Source organism: Lynx canadensis, chromosome E3, assembly GCF_007474595.2.
Source record: "Lynx canadensis isolate LIC74 chromosome E3, mLynCan4.pri.v2, whole genome shotgun sequence".
NCBI lineage: Eukaryota > Metazoa > Chordata > Mammalia > Carnivora > Felidae > Lynx > Lynx canadensis.
This window is the reverse complement of record NC_044318.1, coordinates 16,161,112-16,186,767: the sequence shown is the minus strand read 5'-3', so window position 1 is coordinate 16,186,767 and position 25,656 is coordinate 16,161,112. Positions and strand designations below refer to the sequence as shown.

At 43.5% G+C, this 25,656-nt stretch overlaps 1 protein-coding gene across 7 annotated transcripts in view; it reads right to left on the bottom strand.

The window, feature by feature from the left end:
* The window catches only part of ACSM5 (acyl-CoA synthetase medium chain family member 5), a 36,441-nt gene extending 21,358 nt beyond the window's left edge, over window positions 1–15,083 (bottom strand). For all 7 annotated transcript variants that reach the window (XM_032591599.1, XM_032591598.1, XM_032591601.1 and 4 more), the window contains exons 1-8: window positions 14,871–15,083; window positions 12,553–12,763; window positions 9,790–9,997; window positions 7,681–7,824; window positions 5,141–5,294; window positions 2,480–2,559; window positions 742–865; window positions 64–144 (exon numbers count right to left, since the gene is read on the bottom strand). In XM_032591599.1, the coding sequence (XP_032447490.1) occupies window positions 64–144; window positions 742–865; window positions 2,480–2,559; window positions 5,141–5,294; window positions 7,681–7,824; window positions 9,790–9,997; window positions 12,553–12,763; window positions 14,871–15,074 (1,206 nt within the window). In that variant the 5' untranslated portion in view covers window positions 15,075–15,083. The remainder of the gene's footprint in view (window positions 1–63; window positions 145–741; window positions 866–2,479; window positions 2,560–5,140; window positions 5,295–7,680; window positions 7,825–9,789; window positions 9,998–12,552; window positions 12,764–14,870) is intronic.
* Window positions 15,084–25,656: the final 10,573 nt, after the last annotated feature.

Here is a 25,656-nt window from a genome sequence, read left to right as displayed (position 1 = left end):
CCAGAACATGCATTGTGTTCTCTTTGAACCAAGCTTCAGCAGCAGTTAGGGGAGGCTGCCTACCTGCACATCGTAAGGCGGGGACGCTTTCCCCATGGATCCAGATTTGATTTTCATGCCTTTTGAATTGGCACAGATTACAACCTGGAGAGAAAGTAGTACCAACAAGGAGGAAGCTTATCCCCTTCGCTTCCTTCCTGGTGCCCATCTTTTCTCCCACTTTGCCTTCTAACTCTCCTCCCCTCCCTCCTCTCCTCCCCCCTCTTCCTTTCTGTCTCTTCCTCATCCCTTCCTTCCTTCTCTTCTTTCCATAGTCACCACACATTTACTGAATGCCTACTGGGCACTCAAACGTAAAGAATCAAATGTGTCACTAAGCTGAAAGACTCAGTTAACCACCAAATCTCTGCTGCCCAGATGGCTGTAGGGAATAGTGTCTAAGATCGTGAGTGCTGACCGGAGACAAAGGTAGGCTGTCCTAGTGGACACAAACAGCACCCTTGGCCATGAGAGTTGGTTTGCTGGCTGTGGTGTCATTGTGAAATCACTTCAAATTATCTTTAAACCAAAAGGGAAGAAAAGCTGATGGGATTTTGTTATCAGCTTCTCCCAGTGGGCAGGGCAGTCCCTGACAGGTGTCTGGAAGGCAGGAGGCTCGGTGGGTTGGCCATCTCCCCCTACTGGCCAAGAGCCCAGGTGGAGGTGACCTGTGGCAGGGACCCAGGCCCCAGCAGCACTCACTGTTTCAGACTGGCCATAGCCTTCATGCAGCTCCAGGCCCACTTGGCTCTTCCATTTCTCTCTCACATCAGGATTCAGGGCCTCTCCTCCGGTCAGACAGTGCCTCAGGCTCTGAAACTGGTACCTTTCTCAGTTGGAAAATAAGGCCACCTATGTCAGGAGTTCCCCATCCCCCACCTCACTCTCCAGTACTGCTGCTCAGGTCTAGACATCTAAACGCACTGGAGGGTAAAAGGCAGGCTTTATAATCTGTTCCAACTACCCTATCCTCTGGCTTTGCAGGCATGTTCCTCAGGGGCAGGTAATTTTTTAAAAACCAATCCTGTCTGATTCTGAAAAATCAGAACCTCATATAGTAGGTTTTGGCATAACAGTCAATTGGCCAAAATAACTTTGTTGAAAACAAACAGACAGTAAATTGCTTAGGACAGCCACCTGGTTATAAATCGATTACAAATTTAAACAGTAGAAAGTAGCCCTCTAGGAATATGAAAATTGTCAAGAATGGGCCAAAATTCCTATAGATATTAAATACATTGCAAATCTACCCTTCCATTTAACAAATTATGCAAAATGTGAACAACTGGTGGTTGCAAATACATTTTCAACCATTTGTCCCCCTTTGGATAAACTCGGTTTGCGTATTAATTAGTATTACCTAGTATCTTTCAACCAAATTGCTCTTGAAAAAAATCATTCAGAGTTTGCTTTCTGTTAAAACCATGATATAGAGGTATACACAACGGGTCAGTGAATGGGATGAATTCTTACATTAGGAAAGAATTCCCCAGGAGAGACATGCAAGAGCTCCCTTGGTGCTTCACGGACAGATACATGGGATGAGGGAAGATGTGGGGAGGGTGGGGACAACTCCCCACGACTTGGGAAAGAATAGAAGAGGCAGACATAGATCAGAGTCAGTAAGGACAACAGATGTTTCTCCACATACCCCAGCAACTAGACTTGTCCTGCTAGCAGATGTCGCTTTGGATTCACCCAGGATGGGAGCCATAGGCACACAGTGTCTTGTTGCCTTCTGTGGGATACCCAAGGCATTCACTCAGAGGGTAGCTGAATGGGCTTAATCTGGGGCTGAGGCATGGAACATCAATTGTGGTGGGCTTGCTAGTCCTTGGCCTTGGCCACAAATCCCATTCCACAGGAGGCTAACAGGTATCCAATAATTCCTCCAACCTCACAGAAGTAGCAGACATATTGATGAGGGAATGGCCTATGGGTATATGATGGAGACACAGCCCACCTCAAGTGCTAAGATTCCAGACTATCTTAAATCTATCCAATTCCATCTGGATGAAAATTCCTGGGTGTGGGAGGGGCAAGAATTTCATTTATGTGGGGCATCTGCAAAGGATATAGATGCCTATGTGCTTGAGTATGTGTGCATGAGAGAAACACAGATATATATAATATTCTAGATATATATTCTCTATATAGAGAATCACAGATGTATGTGTGTATATTATATATACGTATATATGTATACATATATATATATACATATGTATACACATATATATATATACATATACACAGAGAGAGAGAGAGAAAGAGAGGGAGAGAGATAGGAGAGGGACAGAGATGAGACAGAGACAGAGAGACAGAAACACAGACAGAGGTGGTATGACAGCATAGGTGTGCATGTGTACATATACTGTATGTATGTGTACTGTACATTCACATACTTAGGTCCCCAAAGCATCTAACAGTTGGGCTGTACCTGGTCAGATCCTCCTGTACAAGCAACCGGAAGATGGTGGGGACACAGCAGAGGGTGGTGATCGGGAAACTGGAGAGAGTCTAAACAAAAACAATTAGAGGTATTCGGGTGGGCCTTTGTGCAGATGGAGCAGGTGAACTGGGTCTTCATACTCTCATTACCAGAGCAGAGAAGTTGAAAACTACACGAGGCATCCAGCCTCCAAGGTGGCTCCAGATGACTTCACTTCCTGGTATTTTACCAAAACCAAGTTTGGTCTGTGTGACCAAGAACATTCGGCACAGGTGACAGATGCCACTTTCGAGATTAGATTGTACAAATACTACAGCTTCTGTCTGGGGTACCATCCCTCTCTCCCCCTATCTTAAGTCACTTGCTCTGGGGAAAACAGGCCACCATGTCATGAGTATACTCGAGTGTATATAGTCAGAAACTGAAACCTTTGGCCAATAGCCAGTAAGAAACTGAAGTCCTCTAAAAACCATGAGTGGGTTTTTAAAGAGATTCTCTAGTCCCAGTCAAGCCTTAAGGTAATTGCAGTCCTGGCAGATGTCTTTCTTTTATTATGGTAAAATACACATCACATAAAATTTATCATTTTAACCATTTTTAAATATACAGTCTAATGGCATTAAATACATTCACATTATTGTACAACCATCACCACCATCCATCTCCAGAACTTTAAAAATCTTCCCAAACTGAAACTCTGTACCCATTATAAAATATTGCCCCATTTCTCCTTTCCTCCAGCTCCTGACCATTTCACTTTCTGTCTCCATGATTTTAACTACTCTAGATACATCATATAGGTGAACCATACAGTATTTGTCCTTTTGTGGCTGGCTTATTATTTCACTTAACATAATGTCTTCAAGATTCATCCATGATATAGCACAGGTCAGTCCTTTTTTTTTTAACATTTATTTATTTTTGAGAGACAGCATGAGCAGGGGAGGAGCAGAGAGATAGGGAGACACAGCACAGGGCCTAACGCAGGGCTCCAACTCAGGAACCATGAGATCATGACCTGAGACGAAGTTGGAAGCTCAACTGATGGAGTTACCCAGGTGCCCTAAGTGTCATTCCTTCTTTTTAAAGACTGAATAATATTCCACTGTATGCATGTATCACATCTTGTTTATTCATTTATCTGCCAATGGGACTTGGTTGCTTCTACCTTTGGGCTATTAGGAATAATGCTGCTATGAACATGGATATACCTAGCTGACAGCTTGACTGCTACCTCATGAGAGGCCCTGATTGAGAACCACCTGTTAGACTGCTCCCAGACTCCTGACCACCAGAAACTGTGAGATACTAAATGTTGGCTTTAAGCTGCTAAGTTTAGGGGTAACTTACTACAATAGATAACTAATATACTAGGTAGGGGCTAGAGGCAGTAGAGGGACAAGGTACACACTGGCTGATCAAGCCCTAAGTGAAAAATGATGATGGTGAGCTTGGTAATGGCAATAATAGTCAAAACGTGTTAGCAGCCCACTCTGTGCCAGGCCCCATGCCTAGGATTGTTTCATTCTCCATAGGACTGTATTATCCCTTTCTTTCTTACAGATGAAGAAACTGAGGTTCAATTTTCTCATCTCAAGGAAAGAAGTTAGGTACCTTTCCCAAGGACACACAGCTAGCAAATGGAAGATGTAGGATCAGAGGTCAGGTCTGAATGACGGCATGGTCTATGCTATTAGCCACCAGGTGACACAGCTTACCTCAATGCAAAGAGCACGCACCCGCAGACTGCCCCTCAGATGTTTTAAGGAATGGTGGTTTAGGATGTAGAGGGGAGAAGGAAGGTGCCTTATGTCAATAATTATGGGGTCAATAATTATGACAAAACCCGGGGAAAGTGGGCAGGAGTCATCAGGATACTCCGGCTGGGTGAAATATTCACACTAGGCACCATGGATAGTAGCACATGGAATTGAGGAGTAGAGTATGGCTTTCCCCAAGGTTTGGAAAAGTAACTAGGGTTTTGACAGGAGCACAGGAAGAAATTGGTAGAGGGAGAGGCACCCAATGCAGAAAACATACAATATGAAAATGTTCAGAGATATTAAATGGTCTTGTCCAGGAATCTAGTTATAGGACAGGCAATAACTGAAGGTGGCCAGGTGGGCAGGAGTCAGATATGGATGGTCCTGGGAGCCATTTTGTTTAATATCAGCACCAAAGAGGCCTTGTGGTCACTTATGCCTCTGCTCCTGCAAATTCAAAACCTGTATTCCTTTTTTTTTTTTTTTAATTTTTTTTTCAACGTTTATTTATTTTTGGGACAGAGAGAGACAGAGCATGAACGGGGGAGGGGCAGAGAGAGAGGGAGACACAGAATCGGAAACAGGCTCCAGGCTCTGAGCCATCAGCCCAGAGCCTGATGCGGGGCTCGAACTCACAGACCACGAGATCGTGACCTGGCTGAAGTCGGACGCTTAACCGACTGCGCCACCCAGGCGCCCCTGTATTCCTTTTTTTAAAAAGCTTTATTTCTTTAAGTAATCTCAACCCCCAATGTGGTGCTTGAACTCACAACCCTGAGATCAAGAGCTGCATGCTCTACTGACTCAGCCAGCCAGGCATCCCCAATGCCTATACTCCACTCATTTCATTTACACCCAACACATAAGCCATATTTTTGTTTCTTACATTCAGGATAACCTTGGCATCAACTCGGGGCAGTTCATGCACAAAAATGCAAGATCCATTAGGCCAGGCAGAGAAGAGGGTCCAGGCTGCCTTCACCCAGCCCGTGTCTGAGGTGTTCCAGAAGATGTCTGATTTGGTCAAGTCCACCCAATGCCTGCCAAAAATTAGAGAAAGTCAGTACCTCCAGCAGTGCTTCTTCTTTTAAAAAGGATTACAGTATCAATGTTACCTTATTTGGAGCCTTGACCAAGGTTCACTTATAACTCACTTGTAGTTATCAAATTGGTACAAGAACCCTAAAGCCACTCTTTCTCTCAACAAGCATTTATGGAGCATATTCTGTGTATTTATGCCATAGGCGAAGGATACAGAATTAAACAGACAGATCCCATGCTTTCAAGAGTTGACAATCTAGTGGGAGTGATCTGTAAAGGAACACATAATCTCAGTACAATGTGATGAGGAAACTTCTTGATTCAGCCAAAGTTTATTCAGCACTTATTCTACACTTGGCATTAGAGTGTAGCAAAGAATGATCAGTCTTGCTTTGAGGAGCCTACAGTTTAGTAAGTTTAAACATCTAGGAAGACGCTGAAGAGCAAGCTTTCAAAGAGTTAAACACAGAGCCATTTTACAATTATGCAATTACGCAATTCTGGAGAATGGGCACCCAACCCAGAGACAGGATGGAGACGGATCTGAGAAATGGTTCCCCAGAGGAGGTGAGGGCTGAGTGAGATGTAAATGATGTGCAGGAACTACACAGGGGAGGCAGAGAAGGAAGGACATCCAAGGAAGGGTGCCTGTGAGCATAGAAAATACACAAGTGGTCATGTTCTGCACTTGGATTCTAGGACACACGGTCTTCCTGGTCCTCAACCTTGGCTGCTCCTTCTTGGTCTCCTTCTCCTAGTTCTCCTTGCTTACCACTTCATTGCAGAAATGCCTCAGGCATTCAGTGCCCAGGCCTCTTCTCTTCCCAGTGTCTTTTACTCTTTGCTGATCTCATCCAATTTCATGGCATTAAGTACCACCTTGCTGACAATTCCATCATGAATATTTCCCACTAACTCTACACATGTATCTCCAAATACCTCCCAATATCTCCTTTCTTAACTCAGGGTATGGAGATGTCTACTAAGCATCTCAAACTTAGGACGCTGAAAATGAACTCCTTGTGTTCCTCCCACCAAACCGCTCAACATAGTCTTCCCACTGCCAGTTAACGCTTCGAATTGTTCAGGCCATAAAACGAGGCATCACCCCTGACTCTTCTCGCTGTCTCTCACTTCACATCAAACCTGTCAGCAAATCTTATTAGGCCTATGTTCAAACTACATTCAGAATCTTGCCTCCTCTCACTTCCCCTGCGGAAGCCTCCCTCCACCTTTGCCTCTTAATGCACTGGCTTCTGAAGTGGGCCTCTGCTTCATCCTTTGCCCCCTACAGGTTATTCTCAACCCAAACTCCTGACAGATCCTTTAAAAAAGCAAATCACTCCTCTGCTCAAAATACTCCAATGTTCCTCAGAAAATTAAACATAGAATCACTGTATGATCCAGCAATTCCACTTCTGGATATATACACCCAAAAGAATTTGGGTTTGAATAGATGTTTATATACCCATGTTAATAGCACTAGTGATAACAGCCAAAAAGTGGAAGCAACCCAAGTGTCCATCCTTGGGTGACTGGATAAACAACACTGATAAGTTACATACGTTGCAATATTCATTAATGAGCCTTAAAAAGAAAGGAAATTCTGACACATGCTACAACATGGATGAAACCCGAGGACATTTTGCTAAGTGAAATGGGTTAGACATGAAGGGAAAAATACTGTATGATTCCACTTATAGGTGATTCCCAGAGTAGTCAAATTCATAGAGACAGGAAGTAGAATGGTGGGTGTCAGGGTTGAGGAGGGAGGAAATGGGGAATTAATGTATAAATGGGCATAGAGTTTCAGATTTACAAAATGGAAAAGTTCCAGAGATGGATGGTGGGGATGACTGTATAACAATGTGACCGTCCTTAATAACACTAATTCTACACTTAAAAAGGTTAAGATGGTAAATTTTATGTTATGTATCTCTTACCACAATTAAAAACAAAAACAAAAAATCTCCAATGGCTTCTCACCTTGCTCAAAGTAAAGCCCAGGCAAGGCCTTCTGATTCTACCTGAGTTCACACTTTGTTAGCTCTCTGACTTCATTCTTCTTTTTTTTTTAAGTTTATTTATTTTGAGAGAGAGAGAGAGAGAGAGAGAGAGAGAATGAGCAGAGGAGAGGCAGAGAGAGAGAGAATCCCAAGCAGGTTCTACACTGTCAGCTCAGAGCCCAATGCGGGACTCGATCTCACAAACTGTGGAGATCATGACCTGACCCGAAACCAAGAGTCAAACGCTCAACTGACTGAACCACCCAGGTGCCCCATGTTAGTTCTCTGACCTCACTCTTGACACTATGCCTCTTACGTTTCTCTGGCTCATTCCCTACTTTCTGTTACTTGACCTGCCAGATGAGCTGTCCCCTGGTACCTTCCACTGGCCACAAAACCCAGTCCATAGCTGGCCTGGGAGTGCTCAACCATCTTGGGGGCCCCAGTAGTGCCACTTGTGAAGTAGATGGCCAGTGGGTCTTGACTCTTGGTCCTCACACAGTTGTGTTCTGTGGATGCCTCGCTGTAAAATATAAAAATCCTAGGTGGTATTACAAGTAGTAAAAATAGTCATAATAACAATAATATTTACAACAACAATACTGGCTACCATCTTATTAAATACTACCTGTGAGGCACTGTGCTGGAAGCTCCAGTTGGCATTGTCTCTGAGCCCTACAATCACCTCATGGGGTAGGTACTATCATTATAACCCTTTGCAAATAAGGAAATTGAGGCTCAAAACTGGTGAAGCAACTCACTCAAAAGAGCCTGTGCTCCTCCACCTGGGCATGAGGACTCTCTGGTGGATAAGCACATTTCTGTGTCTATGCCTCTGCACAGCATAGCCCTCACCCCAATTCCAGGTAATTTAGGGCTGAAGGATTCCCTAAATTTGTGGGTTTGAGATCTGGGTAACTCCTAAAGTTCTGTGATCTGGCAAATCTTCTCACCCACTGGTTCTCAATCCTGGCTGGACCACAGGGGCATCTGGTGAGTTTTTAAAAGAAATCCCATTGCCCAGGCTCTACCCTAGAGAAAAATAGAAGCTTTGATGGTGGGCCTGGGGCACTAGGATTTTTTTTTTTTTTTTTTTTGTATATTTTGGTTTTTTTAAAAGCTCCTTGGGTAATTCTAATGACAGCCAAAATTGAGAATTCCTGGTCTAGGCCAACCCAGCAGCTCATCAATGTCATCTGGGCAGATCTCTTACAATACAGATTCCCAGGGCCTTTGCTCAGGTACATCTGGTTAAGCAAGTCAGATGTGGGAATCTGAATTTAAAACAGTACCCAAAGATAAATGGCCAAATAAATAAGTAAAACAAAATAAACAGAATTTTCCATAATTTTTAGTAGAAAGTTTGCATTCTAATATAGGCAAGAACAATCTAAAGATTATTTACCATGTCCTCAAACTTCTAAATATATCTTTTTTACTTTACTACCTACACGTGCTGAGTATTTTCTGTTCAAGTTTCTGCTGATAATCATTGCAATGAAATATAACATAATAATATATTATAAAAAGTGTCACATATTGGAAATATAATATTTTGGAAAATACAAGATAAATTACTTGCAATGCATGCTTGTGGGTCTTATAATCCTAAAAATCTGTAACACATTTAAGTGAATGTGGCACATAGTTCTTTTTCAAATAAAGCTACTGATAAGAGACAAATGTTGATATTAGTAAGAAAAGTAAAATAAAGTGAAACAACACCCAGGTGAATGGGTGGTAGTTGGTCTGTGGAATGTGCATGTGTGACTTCATGGTACAGGCCTCTGACAGGGCCCCTTTTTGTTTCTGCCTCTGATCAGGACAAAATCTCAAATGCCAAGGTAGGCTTCCACCAGGGTGTTGCTCAAAGGCAGATGGCTTTTGGTTCTGTCCCAACCATCATGTAACTACTTGTGAGCATCTTGCATAAGTCACTTTACTTTTCGAGTGTCAGTTTCCTTACCTGTAAAATTGGGTTAAAGGGTACTTCATAGGGTTTTTTTCCAAGTATTAAATAAGAGCACCAAACACAATGCTTACACAAAATAGATGTTCATTACATCTTTGGTGCATGAATGAATGTAGGTAAATGCTTACCGAGCACAATGCCTAGCATACACCAAGCACTCAATGCATGGCAGCTATTATTATATTACTAATTGACCACCCACTATGTCCTAAGTGCATCATATGGGTTATCTAGTTTACTCTGGCTACCAGTTCTGTAACCACTAGCACCATGACAGAAGCAAAAGACACCCAGAAAAGCTAATGACAATTCTAGTACTGAAAAGTGAGTGACTTTGAAGGATCTTAAGGCGGTCACTGGGATTAGGTCTCAGGTCCACGTGATCTCCACAGTTGAGTGCTCCTTTCTGGTTCACTCTCTTCGTGTACAATCAGCAATACACTCCATCCCCTATTACTTAAAGGGGGAAAACCTTGGCCTCATCTTTATGCTGTTCTCTGGAAAACCCCAACTTACCGGAGGAGTTCCCTGAAGTTCATCCAGCCTGGCCGACTGCTGTCTGACACCAGTAGCTTGGTCTGAAGGGAGGGGCAGTCAGCACTAATGGCGTCGACCCGCGGAGCCAGGGAGTCACTGGTGATAATGGACTTGGCCCTGGATGCCTGCAGCCTATATTTGAGGTCCTTCTCCGTCAGCTGAGAGACACCCGGAATCATGACAACCCCTGGCACCACACAGAGAGGGGATGTTGACTGGGCAGCAGGGAAAGAGCCCTGTGAAGAAGTCCAGACCCTAATAGTCCCATCAGATAAAGGAACAGGAAGGGACTGGACAGGGTTGGAATGCCTGAACTGGAAAAGGTAACAATAATGACAATAATGGAATCCAGAATATGTTTATGGAGCACTTATATGTGCTAAGAATTTACATGCATTATTTCATTTAATTCTCACAACCCTGATGAGTAGGTGCTATTTTTATACCCATTTTGCAGATTCAAACAACAACAACAACAAAAACAACAACTAAGACTTAGACCCTTATGCCTTAATTAAATGAAATAACTTGCCCAAGATCACACAGCTAACATGTGGTAGAACTGGGATTGTGAGTCTAAGAGGTGGTAAACCTAAGGGTCCAAGATCTCAAATACTGTTTTAGAAATGACCTAGCTCCTTGGTTTGCCATGCCTTCACACAAAAGGCTACAATAAATCCTAGTGTTGAGAGTGGATCTCTTGGGGTGGGTGGTGGGAGGGTAGGTACAGTAGGTGGGAGCTTGTATAACATCAACCAAAACCACTTCTGAATGCAGCTGAGTCCATCTCTTCCCAAGGGGAAGGGATGTGGAAGCATAAAACATGGACAAATTTTATCAGACACCTGAAAAGCCACCTGAGTATCTCAGAATGGAGGTTGTAAACACCCACTGAGCCCAGCACTCTCATTTCACAGATGAGAAGAAAGAGATCCTAAAAGAATGGGTCATCTTGCCATGGCCAGTGAGTGAGGACAGTAGACAGAGGAAGGGGCCAATCCCAAATGGTGTTGGAGCCAAACCAAAGTTCTCATTACACTTTGCTTTATCTCCTAAGCTTTTACAGGTTTTAAAACCCAGCATGAACACTTTGGGAGGTGAATGGTATCTCTTTACTTCATCCCTCTGCTTTAGCTATTTCCAGAAGTCTGTCCCACCTGGAGTTGTGTGTGCTGTTTTGGGGGCCCAAGCAGATGGTGGACAGCTAGGGATGTCAGCAAGAGAAATGAGTCTAACACCATAGACAAGAAGACCAGTAATAAGTGCATATCAGGAGAACATGGCAATGTGAGAATATAAGGACATCCAGCTTGGGGATCCTCTAAAATGTTGGAGATGATGTTGGACTTGACATGGTCATGTATGATGTAGTCTTGAACTATTTTATTTGGACATCAAAGAAATGGGTGAATCTGCACAATTGGGGGAACTGGAGACATTTAGATAACAGGAAAAATAATGAAAATAATACCCCAAAAAGAAGTTTTGATCATGCAAAGTGCCCAACACACTGCCAGGCACATAGTAGGTCCTCAAGAAAAACATAAGGGCTCCTTTACCTAGGCTCTCATTTAAATAAACCTTATATGCCATGGCAGGATACGGAGAACTCCCAAAACCTGTGGGCCTGTTTCTTTTCCTCAAGCTGGATGTACTATAATGGTGATTTTTATATTTTGTGCAAGAGTATATAAAAATAGAAGTAAAGTTCCTGCCTTTTTTTTTTTTTTTTTGACAATCCATTCACAAAATGGTTGACTAAACTTGTTTGTATAGAAAAGCTAATTCTCTGGTATGAGTTTGTATCCCCCTCTGTTTTGCAAACATTATTTGTAAAAACATCCATATTTCAGACAGTGTTCTATGGACAGGGTTGGAGGGCGTGGTCAACCTTTCAAGTAGTGGAAAGTTCCCAGTGGGTGGAGAAACCAGCTCTCCACCAAAAGTAGTTGTCTTGCTTTTGTAAAGTCAGCATAAGAACTCTAGCCCGTTCAATAAGAGCATCAGAGGGTCAGCAGAGGCCCTCTGAGTTCTATTTCCGCCTCTGCTCCTGTGCTGGAAGAATCACCCCAAGAAGATCAATGGTCCGTTGCCTTGGCCATTCATAACAGCAGGAGGAGGAATCCTCAAGGGCTAATCTTATGGCTTTGATTATTTTGTCCTTCTCTTTCTTCCCTTGGCAGCTGGTAGATGCTGTGGTGGTGAGAGCCATAAAGTCTAAGAGTGAAAGTAATGTAGATTGACTAGGAAGGTCTCTCATGCATACTTGCATTACTCTCCATACGCTCACAGCTCCCAAACCATGACCAGCAAAAAATATGTTTGGTTTGTTCCACTCAGATTTTTTCTAAAGTTTGTTTCATTCTCAACAGTTTTTCTTCCCCCATAAAAATCCAGAGTTTTCTATTACAAAGTCAGAAGTGCTGGAAACACTGGCCCTCATTCACACACGGAAACATCGGGCTGGAGTTGAGAAGCAGTTGCCCCCTTTTGATGAGCCATGTGAGCTGCACTATCCGGCAGTCACTAGTGCTCCCTACCGCCCCACACCGACCTGCTTTCCTCAATTACATTACTACCTGGCCCCCCGTCCTCAATCAAGTTTGTGACTGTTCGGCAAAGGGGAAGTAAACAAAACTCCACGTAAAGTTCACTTTGCTCCATCTCCCAAACCATGTGGACTCTGCAAAACTCTGGCAGGTGTGTTGGCCCCAAGTGGTAGCCTCAGCCCTGCTCACTGACCTGTCCGTATACATGCCACGCTGACCAGCCACCATTCAGGGAGCCGCGGGAGCACCAGCATCATCCTGTCCCCAGGCTGAAGGCTACACGTGTCCCTTAGCACATTCGCCGCCCTCCTGGACTGCTGCCCCAGCTGCTCAAAGTTCCACTTGACTTCTGCTCCCGTGCCATTGACCCACCAGAATGCAGGGATCGGGGGCCTGTGTCCAGCCTAGATGGCAGTGTAGGCAGAAAAGAAAAGGAAAACATTTGTTGAGGACTTTTGTTTGCTTGTTACTGTTTTATTTGATTTTGTTGCAATAGTGTTTAAATTCAACACAGTGTTCAACAGTGTTCAAATTCAAAACAATATGGAAAGATGCATTGAGAGGCTTCCTCCCATCCTTATGCCCATCTATGTTGCTCCTCACTTCACCTGCCTCAATGAGTAACCAGTATTATTAGTTTCTTGCATATCTGTTCAGTGTTTCTTTAGGTAAACATTAAGTATATTCTGTTTTCCATACCACTTTTTTTAATGCAAAAGACAGCATATGATTCCTACTGTTTTGGGTCCCCTTTTTTTGAGATATAATTCTCATACCATAAACTTCACTATTCTGAAGTGCACAATTCAGTGGTTTTTAGTATATTCCCAAAGTGCTGTGATCATTGCCACTATCTAATTCCAGAACGTTTTCATCATCCCAAAAAGAAACACTGTACAGATTAGCAGTCACTTCCCATTCTCCCCTCTCCCCAGCCCTTGGCAACCACTCATCTACTCTGTCTCTATGGATTTGCCTGTTTTGGATATTTCATATGGATGGAATCATAATATGTGCCAGCACCACTAGTTGGAAAGATTATTCTTTCCCCACTGAATTTTCTTGGCACTTGTGTTGAAAATCAACTGACCATAGATTTATGGGTTTATTTCTGGACTCTCAATTCTATTCCATCCATCCATCCAGATCTATCCCTATACCAGTGTTACACTGTCTTTTTTTTTTCTCACACAGGAAAAAAAAATACAGTTATTACTATAACTCTGTAGCAGGTTTGAGTCCTCCAGGGTTGTATTTCTTTTTCAAGGCTGCTGAGGTTATTAAGGGTCCCTTGCGTTTCCACATCAATTTTTGGAGAAGATTTCAGCAAAGAAGTCCCGTGGGATTTTGATAAATATTACATTGAGTATCTATATTAATTAGAGATGTGTTATCATTTTTTTGAAACATTATACTTTCTGCTTCAAGGGCAATCAAGTTTAAAAAACGTACAATTCAACTTTAAAAAGTCAGACTTCAGGTAATCTGCTAAGTGCATATATAACGTAGAGGGTAACATTTTCTGGCAGTCCTTGTTTCCCTAAAGTTGGAGTTCATCAGATGTGTTTTAAAATTTTCCCAAAATTGTCACGAGGCATACGTTATTTTTACATAATGAAGTAATATCTCAGGGGAATTCTTACGGAGATTTATCCGAATCTTTAATGAGTGTTTCTTTAAGAAACGCTCCCTGATCTATTCCAGCCTTTGGTAAGTCTCCAGAATTTTAAAAAGTAGATTCTGACAATTTTTCCAAGGTTTTTCATTGCTGTTGCTTTTATAGAGGATAAAATTATAGCAAATCCTGATTCCACCATTTTTGCTGATGTAACCCTGTTTGTATTTATCATTGAGAGAAATCTTCTAAGGACAATGCCAGGTTGGAAAAAGAGCTCAGACTTTGTAGACAGGAACAGGCCCTGGCTCCATCTTCTACATATGCTTCCCAGGTGGCAGATGGTATGACTCCCATTTGATACATGCGAAAACTAAAGATGAAAAAATATGGGTGAAAAAAATCCAAAGAGCTTGGTGCATTTATCCAAGGTCACACTTCAAGTGGATGAACCATGTCTATCTAACTGCAACCACCTTCATACTTTACTATACCCATGAAAAGTATACTTTTAGTGAATCCACTAATGGTGTTAGTTCCCTCATTGTTTTTCTTTAAACAAGCTCTTCTTAAAGTTAACATAAACAAATTGCTTTGAGATAGTTTATATTCTCCTGCTCTAAATACAAAGTTAGCACCTTTAACATAAATAAAAAGCGAACTATAACATGCAGAGGCACAACAGACACATAAGGAAGGGAAAATAAAGAAGGAAGCATATGAACGCAAACACAAAAAGAAATCCAGACAATCAGTTCCTAAAACAGTTTAAATTTTAGGACTTGCAAAACTCCTAGGTCAAAATGTCCACCTATCTTGTAGCTCTGAGTCACAGTGGGGTTCCAGAGGGCAGACTTTGATGCCCAAGCTGGACACTAGGACACGGTGTGCCTCACCTTTTCTAGCTGGCTCCACATGTCCAGTACATCGTGAGCAAAGTTGAAGTACTCAGGCACTGGCTGCCTCCCCAGGCTGATTGCTTCCCAGGTGGCCACAATGTCCTGAGGGTCAAGTAGAGGTGGTGGTTGCCCATGAGGCCCACAGAATCCCCGCGCACTTCTCAGCACCTTGAGGACTCGTCCTCTTAGCCATGGCATCATGTTATTGCCTCTGGTCTGTCACCAAAGAGAAGAGATAGAGCATCATGCTGAATTCTGGGCTTTGTGGACAGACTGAGCTTGAGAAGAAACCTGTGGTCAGCCCTGATGGTGACTACAGTGCACACCGACCTGTAAACAGAGTCTTGGAACTCAGTCTTAGTACCACCATGTGATTTTGGTCATTTTTTTCTGAGTCTGAGGTCCGTGTCTTCCACCTCTCGCTGCCTGTGGACCTCTGGGGGTCTGAGGTCAGTAACTCAGAACCCACTTCCCAAGGCTTCCCAAGCCCACTTTCCCAAGATAAACCCTGAACTAGCTGACAAAGACAAGAAAAGCTTTAGAGCAACACTGCACAATAGAAATATATTGTGAGCTACACCTGTAATGTACAATTTTCTAGTAGCTTCATTCCAAAACATAAAAAGAAAGGGGTGAAATGAATTACAATAATATTTTATTTAATCCATGTGAAAGGTGAAATAAGATGGGGTCATTATGTCAAGGGGTTTTAAAATGAGTCTGGAGGCCATTCAGGAGGCGGGCCTTAACGTTCACACCTCACCAGTGGAACCATGAACTTTTGAACTGGGCCAAACCACAAATATTCCAAGGACTCAGCCTGAATACGTGTTACAGTAAGAGACTTTGTTTAGCCTTAGCAATCAATTATATTCAGTCAAGATCAGTTTTCTTCCGCCAACATCAATCAAAATTCGTTGTAAGCAATATATAGAAGCATTCCCTTTTGTCTTTAAAAATCCTTGCCTGTTGCTCCCTGGAGTGGGGGTGGGGCACTATTTGGGTTCCAGCCCTAATCTGTGTTCTCTGAATTGTAATTCTGAGACACCAAAATAAACTTTTTTTTTTTAGCTTTGCTCTTTTTTTTGGTCAACACCAGCTGTATCCTATAATTTCAACATGTAATCAATGTAAAAAGAAATTACTAAAGAGATAATTTACATTTTTGGGGGGTGGAGGTAGAGGATTGTAAATCCTCACAATCCAGTATGTATTTTACACTTACAAACACACCTCACTTTGGACAAGCCACATTTCAAGGGCTCAACAGCTGCAAGTGGCTGTGGCTACCATATTGGACAGGGCAATTTTCAGTGTCTTGCTACTCAAGGTCCGTCTATGGGACAGCAGCATCAGCACTCCTGGGAGCTTGGGACAACTGCAGAACCACAGACCGCACGCTAGACATGTGGAATTAGACTCTGCACTTAAAGGGAGCCCGAGTGAGGTGTGTGCACTTGGAAGTTTAAGAAGCAGTGGCTTAGAGGCTGCATCCCCAGATGCAGTTTTTTTCCACCAAATTCCTTTTGGTCATTATAATAGTAACAGAATATGGTAATGTAACTGCCAGAGACTAAAAGTTTGAGCTTCCCACCCCCAGATTCTTTTATTAAGTTCTAACCCCCAATGTGATGGTAGCAGGAGGTGGGGGGGGGCCTTTGGGAGGTGATTAGGTCCTGAGACCCCAGAGACCTGGCTTGCCCCTTCTGCTTGTTGAGGAGAATGCAGACCCACTTTGCCAGACCTGCTTTGTCAGACCTGCCTGGTCTGTGAACCAGGAAGGGGGCTCTCACCACACTTGGAATCTGACTGCTGCACTTTGATCTTGGACTTCCCAGTCCCCAGAACCATGAGAAATAAATGTTGTTTGAACCACAGCTGCCAAACAGACTAAGACAATAACCAACAATAATAATGTATCACAATACCAAGAAGAATGATTATAATTGCCATCTACAGAAGACTTACTGTGTACCAAGCAAGCATTTGGAAGGCGCTTTGTAGATGTTATTTCCTTAAATCCTTACAACTCTAGGATCTAACTGTTCTTTTCTCTGTTTTACAGATAAAGAAAGCGAGGCTTAGAGATGACAGACAAGTGACTTGCAGGTCTCAACTCCCAGAGATGCCCAGGCCCCAGCCTCTGTTGTGGCCGCCAGCCCTGGGGCCTCAGACTCCCCCCCTCTGACCCTCTCCCCCCATTCCTCAGCTCTCCTGAACTCTGCCCCAAGCCTTTTCCTCTGCCTCCCACACCTGGATTCCTCCACCCCTTGACAGCTGATAATTACAGTCCCCAGGCCTCCTTTCCCAGGGCACAAGGCCATTTCAGGCAGGCCTCTTCTGATACCTGTCCTTGAAAGATTTCTCTCTATAGTACCTTGCTCTTGAACCCAAGAAATGCAAAAGGGCTTCGGTGTTCTGCTTCAGCTGAATACAGGCTTTAATGCCTATAAACATTCAGGTTCCTCCAGGACTGCTGGAGAAGGCAATCTGCTGACTCAGCCTCCCACAGGGAAGTTTGGCCCCAGATGCAGCCAAGAGAGAGCAGAGCCTGAAGCCAGCAGAGGACAAGGTAACTTCAACTGGCCAGCAAGCTTGAAGCCTGTGAGTGTGGCTCCACCAACAAGTTTTTCTCAGAGCTCACAGGGCTGGGAGATTAAACTCCAGCTCTGGTGGAACATCTTCCCTGAAAATTCAGTTCACCACGTCATCTGAAAAGAGAACAGGAACTTTATTATGTTTTAGCAGAAAGAATACAATAGTGACAATAATATAAGTCAAACCATGTTCCTTTTCGGCTCCAAACCCTCCAAAGCACAGAGACAAGAAAGTACATCAGTAGTTGCCTGGGGCTGGGTATGTGAACAGGGAATGACTGCAAATGGACACAAGGGATGTCTTTGAGGTGATAGAAATTTTTTATATCGGAATGTGATCACGGCTGCACAAATCTGTAAATGACTAAAAATAATAGCAATAGTAACAATGGCATACTTGAATGAATTTTATGGTATGTAAAATTAAATCTAAAAAAAAGAAAAAAAAAGCTTTTTTTGTTTTGTTTTGTTTTGAAACCTCCTATGTCTCCCTGTCTGACTCAAAGTCCAGGTCAAAGTCCTGCCAGCAGCTGCAAGGCCCCACATGATTTCCTGGCTCTCCCCTCCGGCCCCCTGCTAGCTCTGTTCCACCCACACTGGCCTGCCTGCCCTTTGTTCTCCCTGCTGCTGGTTAACTGGATCTCTGAGAACAAGAGCAAAAAACATCTTGTCTCATAGTGTTTGCCAATATCTGTGGTTAAATATTCCCACCATGGCCAATTTCAATCAACCAAAGTTTTAAAAACCGGCTTGCAAAGTTCCTGATTATTAACTGTCTCTGGCACACCCCTGTGAGCTGGCTCCAGCCCTGCTTCATTCCTTGTGCTCACTGGCTTCTCTGCCACAAATTTCCTTTCACAGGGTTCACTCACTGTCTCACCACTCACACACAGGCCCCTGCTCAGCATGCCTTCTGCCACGGCCCTAACCCCAACTGGAACCTTCTCCCATCTGACACTTCCCACCTTCCTTCTCTGCTTGATTTTCCTTCTTAGTGTTTATCACTTTCTTTTTTAAATGTTTTTTTTTAATGTTTATTTATTTCTGAGAGAGAGCAAGCGCGCGTGCAAATGGGGAAGGGGCAGGAGGGAGGCACAGAATCCCAAGCAGACTCCAGGTTCAAAGCTGTTAGCACAGAGCCGGACATGGGGCTCAAACCCGTGAACCATGAGATCATGACCTGAGCTGAAGTTGGCCACTCAACTGACCAAACCACCCAGGTGCCCCAGTGTTTATCACTTTCTAACATTCAATGTATTTTATAAAAAACATTTTTTTCCAGTTTTAATACGAAATGATTGACAGATAAAATTCTATATATTTAAGGTATGTGGCATATGCATTACATAAATGGTTACTACAGTTAAGCTAATTAATACAGCCATCACTTCACCTACCTGCCATTCAATATTTTCTACTCATTCACTTTTGCCGTCTGTCCCCTCCCCCAACCCACACATGCACACTAGAATATCAACTCCACCAGAACATGGATTTTAGATGTTCAGCCGTTTCCTCAGGACTTGTAACAGTGCCCTGCCACACTTTAAGAGTTTAATAAATACTTGTTGAGTCAATGAAGAGTAAATGAGAATTAACATTTAGTGAACATCTTTTGTCTGCCAGCCATTGCTATGTGCAGCAAGTACAAATTGACCTCTGATGTTCTCTGACCTCAGATCACCTTTCTTCCTTAGCACTAGAAGTGGTTCAAAGTCCTTCCGATGGAAAAGGGGCTATGAGTGCCTCCTGGAGAGGATGCTTAGGCATCAGCTGCCTTGCTTTACAGTGGTTAGCATCACACTGGGTGTTCATCCTCCACTGTGTTTTGTTCCCTGAGGTTCTGGCTTATTTCCTGGCCAGGCTGCTGTTACCCCTTCCCATGGAGGCAGCTCCTCTTCCTCCCTGCCAAGCATGGCCATAGCAAATCATCTCTTTGACCTTCAAATTCCACTTCCTCAGTGCCTAGGCCTCTAATGGGTCCCAGGCAACTGCTCTTATCTGCAAATCTGCAGCCAGATCTAAAGATACATTCTCTAGTCTCAGGAAGGTGGATGGTCAGATGACCTGCTTTTCAGAGGACCTGAAGTCAATTTCACTGCTATCCATCAGTATTTGATAAGAATCCAGCCACACAGAACTGGAGGCTACAAACTCTGACAATAATTCTGTTGCTACTGCTAATAATACAATAACTGCCTTTCATTTAGTCATTCAACAAACATCTTTAAGCACCTATTAGCTGCTAGGCAAAGTAAAGTATAAGGAATTTAAAAGGTGATTGCTACTGTGATGAAAACTAAAGCCTAGAAAGAGACAGAAAGTACCTAAGAGGATTGGGGAGGTTAACGGTTTTAAACAAAGTGACGGGGAAAAGGCCCAGGCTGAGAAAGTGATGTTTGAGCAAAGACTTACAGGAGATAAGACAGTAAACCTGGGTGAAGAGCCGACTATAGAAGAAACTGATATGGGAAACAAAGACAGAAGGAAATGGCAGATAAAATTGAATTTCCTTATATCCTGCAGCCTGTTGACAAATACTTAAGGCAGGCAGAGTAAAAGTTTCTCAGGGAACTCCCTGCTGTCTTAATGCTAATGCTTTGCTGGAGGGAAAAACAACCTTAGGGTGACAGTCGTTAGGCCTCCAGTATCCTGGGAGTCTTCTTTAGCATATGAACTCCCAAGTATATAACCAGTCTATCCACAGGGTCCTGGGCAGCTCTTTCTGCCCAAGGGTTTTGTCCCCTGGCTTTAATACAATCACCTTTTTGCACCAAAGACATCTTCAAGAATTCTTTCCTGGCTGTCAGCTCCAAACTCCATGAACCCCCCTCATCACCCCAAAACCTCATCAGAAACCACGAGTGCCCCTGAGGTGGGAGAGTGACTGTCATATTGGAGGAGTGACAAGAAGGCCAGTGTGGCTGCAGCAGGGAGTGGGAGAGAGGCTAGGAGAGGAGACAAGGGCCAGCTTTCTGCCCTCCAGGTCCCTTGCAGCTCACTTTGGCCAGTCAGCTCCGTTAACCCTTCCAACAGCCCTGTGAGTTCTATGCCATTTTACACATGACAAAACTGAGCCTCAGAAAGGTTGAGCGACATGCCCAAGGCCACCCAGCTATTCAGAGACAGAGCTGGGATTCCAATTCCAATGTTTAGACACTTCTGTGCCACCCTGTGCCACTCTTGGCCGGGATGTATTTTGTTTCTGGTGTTCCCTGTGACCTCCAGCCCCACCCCTGTGCTTGGGCAAGCTCCTCTCAGCAAGGGCAGGGCCTTCTTACCCAACAATGGCCATTCTTCTCCAGGGTCACCCTGGTCTCCAGAACCCCAGAATGTGGAACACTGCTGCTCAGGCTGCTGTGGTTCCCGTGTGTCTGGGAAGGGTCTTCATTTCTGCCTCTGGATTTCTTTAGGAAACTCGGCGGCCTCCAGGTCCTACTCTGTCACAAAGGGAAACCAGGAGTCTGTTCTTCAGGCCACGACTTCCCTCCTCAAGTGCCCCGGAGTTTGCTGCCCCAGCTCGGCCCAGTGGGCCTGCGTGTAACCAGACTTCCTACAGGTATGGGCTTGAATGAAATGGCAATTCTGATGGATGGGCCCTGCCCTGGCCATATTCCTTCTGCCAGGGTGGTTAAAATTTAAGTGTGGTTTACTGCGAAGATGGCTACACATTAGTATCACCTAAAGAAACTCACCGCACCCCATACAGACCAATGAAATTACACCTAGTGTATTTGGGTTCAAACATCAGTATTTTCTTGAGGTTCCCCAAGAGATTCTAATGGGCGGCAATGGTTGAGAATCACTGAAATACACCGTGGGGTTTGTGTGAGAATTAAATTAGATAATTTGTTCATTCATTCATTAAAAAACATTCACTGAGTTCCAGATCTGGACAAGGCACTGTTCTAGGAGGTGGGAAAACAGCTGTGAACAAAGGCACTTACAGGAAAAAGTTTAGCAATATAAACTGTGGAGCCCCTGGATGGCTCAGTGGGTTAATCGTCCGACTTCAGCTCAAGTCATCACCTCACAGTTAGTGAGTTCAAGACCCATGTCGGGCTCTGTGCTGACAGCTCAGAGCCTGGAGCCTGCTTTGGAGTCTGTGTCTCCCTCTATCTCTCTCTGTCCCTCCCCTGCTCGTGCTCTGTCTCTGTCTCTCAAAAATGAATAAATGTTAAAAAAAAATTTTTTTAATAAAAAAATAAAGCATGTACACTCAGAAATAATAATACAGGATTTGAAGCAAATGGGGGTGATGTGGCCGAGAATGCTGGAGGCAAAGGTAGTGGGGAGACAGAGTGGCCTGGGAAGACCCCCCTCAGAGGAGCTGGTGTTAGGGACCTGAATGACCAAAAAAGGTTACAGATCAGGAAAAGGGTGTTCCAGGCAGAGGCAAAGGTCCCAAGCAGTGTCTGCCTTAGGAGAGGGAAGGAACCGGCCTGGCTGACATGCTGACATAGGAGGGAGAGCACAGGGCTGAGGTCACAGGAAACGGGATGATGGAGTCCTGAGACGCCACCATATTGTATGTGATGGCAGGCCCCTGGCTTCTCCATAAGACAGTGATGTGATCTAAGCTGTGTTTTAGAAGGAAATCTCTAAATTCTGTGTGATGAATGGATTGGGAGGAGAGCAAAAAGAATATAAGTAGAGAGGAGGCCACTGCTCCAGCTGGGCCAGAGACGATGCTGGCTGGGACAGGAGGCTCTGTGCTGGCGACCAGGGACATTTAGTGCTCAGAGCAGTGGTAACTGGTAGAAAGGTCCTCTGCATTAAATACTCTTATTCTTATTTATTCTTATTCATAAGAGTTTTCTATGATGGCACTCCTCCCTGTGTGGGGGTGGAGGGTAGAGGCTGGATCTAGGCTTGGAATTGGCTGTGGCTGGGGCTGAGGGTTCCCCAGAGGGACACAGAGGAGCCACCAGGATTATCAGGCCAGAGCAGTGGGTGCAGGGAGAACCGGGGTTCCGGACAGGAGCAGGGGTCTGGGTGGGGTTGAGGGTACAGTGTCAGGGGTTGAGTCACAATGGGGTCCAGAGTTTGAGGAGGAGCTCTGTGATGAATCAAGGCTGAGCTGTGGTCAGAGAGGGTCGCAGGAAAGAGTAAAGGGTGTGGTGTGGAAGGTGGAAGGTGGTGGAAGAGAAAGAGAAATGGGGCGGGGGGGAGACAGAGAGAGAGAGACACACACACACACACAACCTGCCCCCCTCCCACTCTTTTCCTGGAAATGTATACAGTTCACTTTTTTGCTCCCTTCAGTTGCTAAACAAAATTCAACTGAGTAAATTTTAAAGATCTTATTGGCTTTATTCAATGATTAATGAATCAGGCAGTATCCCATGTAGCAGAGGTTTGTTTGCTTTCATGTTTATTTATTTATTTTGAGAGAGAGAGAGCATTCATGAGCACAAGCGGCAGGAGGATTAGAGAGAGAGGGAGAGAGAGAATCCCAAATAGGCTCCCCTCTGTCAGCACAGAACCCAAATGGGGGCTCGATCCCATGAACCATGAGATCATGACCTGAGCTGAAATCAAAAGTCAGACACTTAATGGACTGAGTCACCCAGGCACCTCTTTGCTGGTTTCTTTTTTTTTTTTTTACAAGTATTCCTCAGCTTTGTTATTTGTATATTTGTTTATTCTTACTGAAATGTAATTAACCTACAGTATTATATTAGTGTCTGGTGTGCAATACGATTCAACATTTCTATGCATTACTCAGAGCTCATCACAATAAGTGTACCCTTAATCCCCTTCATCTGTTTCACCCATCCACTCACCCACCTCCCCTCTGGTAAACACCAGTTTGTTCTCTGTATTTAAGGTTCTGTTTTTTTGTTTGTCTCTTTTTTTTTTGTTTATTCATTTGTTTTGTTTCTTAAATTCCACATATGAATGAAATCATATGGTGTTTGTCTTTGTCTTACTTATTTCATTTAGCATTATACTCTCTAGGTGTATCCATTGCAAATGGCAAGATTTCATTCTTTTTTATGGCTGAATAATATTCTGTTATATGTATACACCACATCTTCTTTACCCATTCATCTATGGATGTACACGTAGGTTGCTTTCATCTCTTGGCCATTGTAAATAATGCTATAATAAACATAGCGTTACTTTATTTTTTCAGATTAGTGTTTTTGTTTTCTTTGGGTAAATATCCATCAGTGGCATTACTGGATCATATGGTAATTTCAGTTTTAATTTTTTGAGAAAACTCCACCCTGTTTTCCACACTGGCTGCAACACTTGTTATTTCCTGTCTTTTTGAGTCTAACCATTCTGACAGGTATGAGGTGGTATCTCATCATGGTTTTGATTTGCATTTCCTTGACAGTGAGTGATACTGAGCATCTTTTCACGTGTCTTCTGGCCATTAACATGCAGGAATACTCTTGTCAAAGGTCTTTGGGGGAGCCCACCATAGCCCTGATCAGCCTGGCCTGCACTCCGATGCTCTGCCATCCACTCAGGCCAAATGACTCGCTTTGGTTGATTTCATTTGACTGCGTGGTTCTCTCTCTTTTTTTTTTTTTAACGTTTATTTTTGAGAGAGAGTGTGTGAGCAGGGGAGGGGCAAAGAAAGAGAGGGAGACACAGAATCCAAAGCAGGCTCCAGGCTCCATACTGTCAGCACAGAGCCTGATGCAGGGCCCAAACCCACGAACCTCAGGATTATGACCTGATCCAAAGTCAGGCACTTAACCAACTGAGCCACCCAGATGCCCCGATCGCATGGTTCTCAACCTACAGACTGTAAGACAGAATTATCTGTGATTATCAATGGCAACACATGGATCTCATTTGGACCCCAATTCAATCAAACTTTAAATTATGAGATAACTGGGTTAATTTTCACACTGTTTGGATATTTGATAAGAAGTTATTGTTCATTCTGTTAAGTAGGATAATAGTATTGTGGTTATGTTTTATTTTTAAAAAAATATCTTTTAACTATTCATAATTCATTATTTATGGATGAAATAATGTTAAGATATGGGACTAGCTTCAAAACAGTTCAGAGCAGGAAGTGATAAGAATGTAAACAAGATTGGTAGAGACAGTAAACCTAGTTGAATGATGCTGGAGGCACACCAAGCAGTCTACTTTTGCATATATTCAAAATTTTCCAAATAGAAAGTTAAAAATAAAAGAATCATTTGTGGAGCTTTTAAAACATACAGCTCTCTGGGCACTACTCTAGTGATTCTGAATTAGTTGGTCTGGGTGGAGGCCTCACATAAGTACTGTTTAAACAGCTCCATGTGAATTTCAGGATAAGAAGTGCTAATGGAGCACAGGTTCTTTATCATATGCCCACAACTACCTTGGGAGGCAGGCACTACTCACTCATTCTACAGATGGAGATGCTAAGCTCTAACAGTGGACTTACAAATTTGAGGAGTCCAAGATCTAAGGTGTGAGTGAAGTGTAGGGGCATGGGCAGCATGGTGATTTAGACGCTAAGTTTGAGAACTTTTCAGGCAGAGAGGCAGATCATAAATACTTTTGGTGTCATTGGCCACATACAGTCTCTGTTGCAACTACTGAACTTGGCCATTATAGTTAAAGCAGCCAGACAATAGCAAAAGAATGGATGTGGCTGTGATCCAATAACACTGAATTTACAAGAACAGGCAGGGAGTCAGTTTGCTGAACGCTGGTTTACACCACAGGCATTGGGCTTAGAGGTACCTGAGCCCACGTGCTCCTTCATCTACCTGTTGGGTGGTTTTGTATGAGTCTCCACCTTGGTGAAGGGGGCATCATAACTGTACCTACCTCATAGACATGCTGTAAGGATTAACAAGATGGTGAAGGTAAAGTTCAAATACTAGCTTAATACATAATGACGTTACTTAGTATTATGGGCTGGCCTAGTACCGGGTACTGGGGCTGCAATGGTCAGCAAAGAATCAGGGTTGGGGTTTCACTGCAAAGGAGAAACAGGGTAGGGTCCCTGTGATACTGTGATTTGTAAGTGTTACACAAAATTCAGCCTAGGAAATTTGAAGATCTAATTGGTTTTATTAAGCAATTCATGACTCAGGCAGCATCCAATCTAGCAAGTAGAGAGATGCTCCCAGGGGTTGTACAAAAATGGAAGGTTTTTATAGGCAGGAGAATGGGGTAACATGTTATTAGCCAACAAATGAAAGGATTCAGGCCAGAGCATC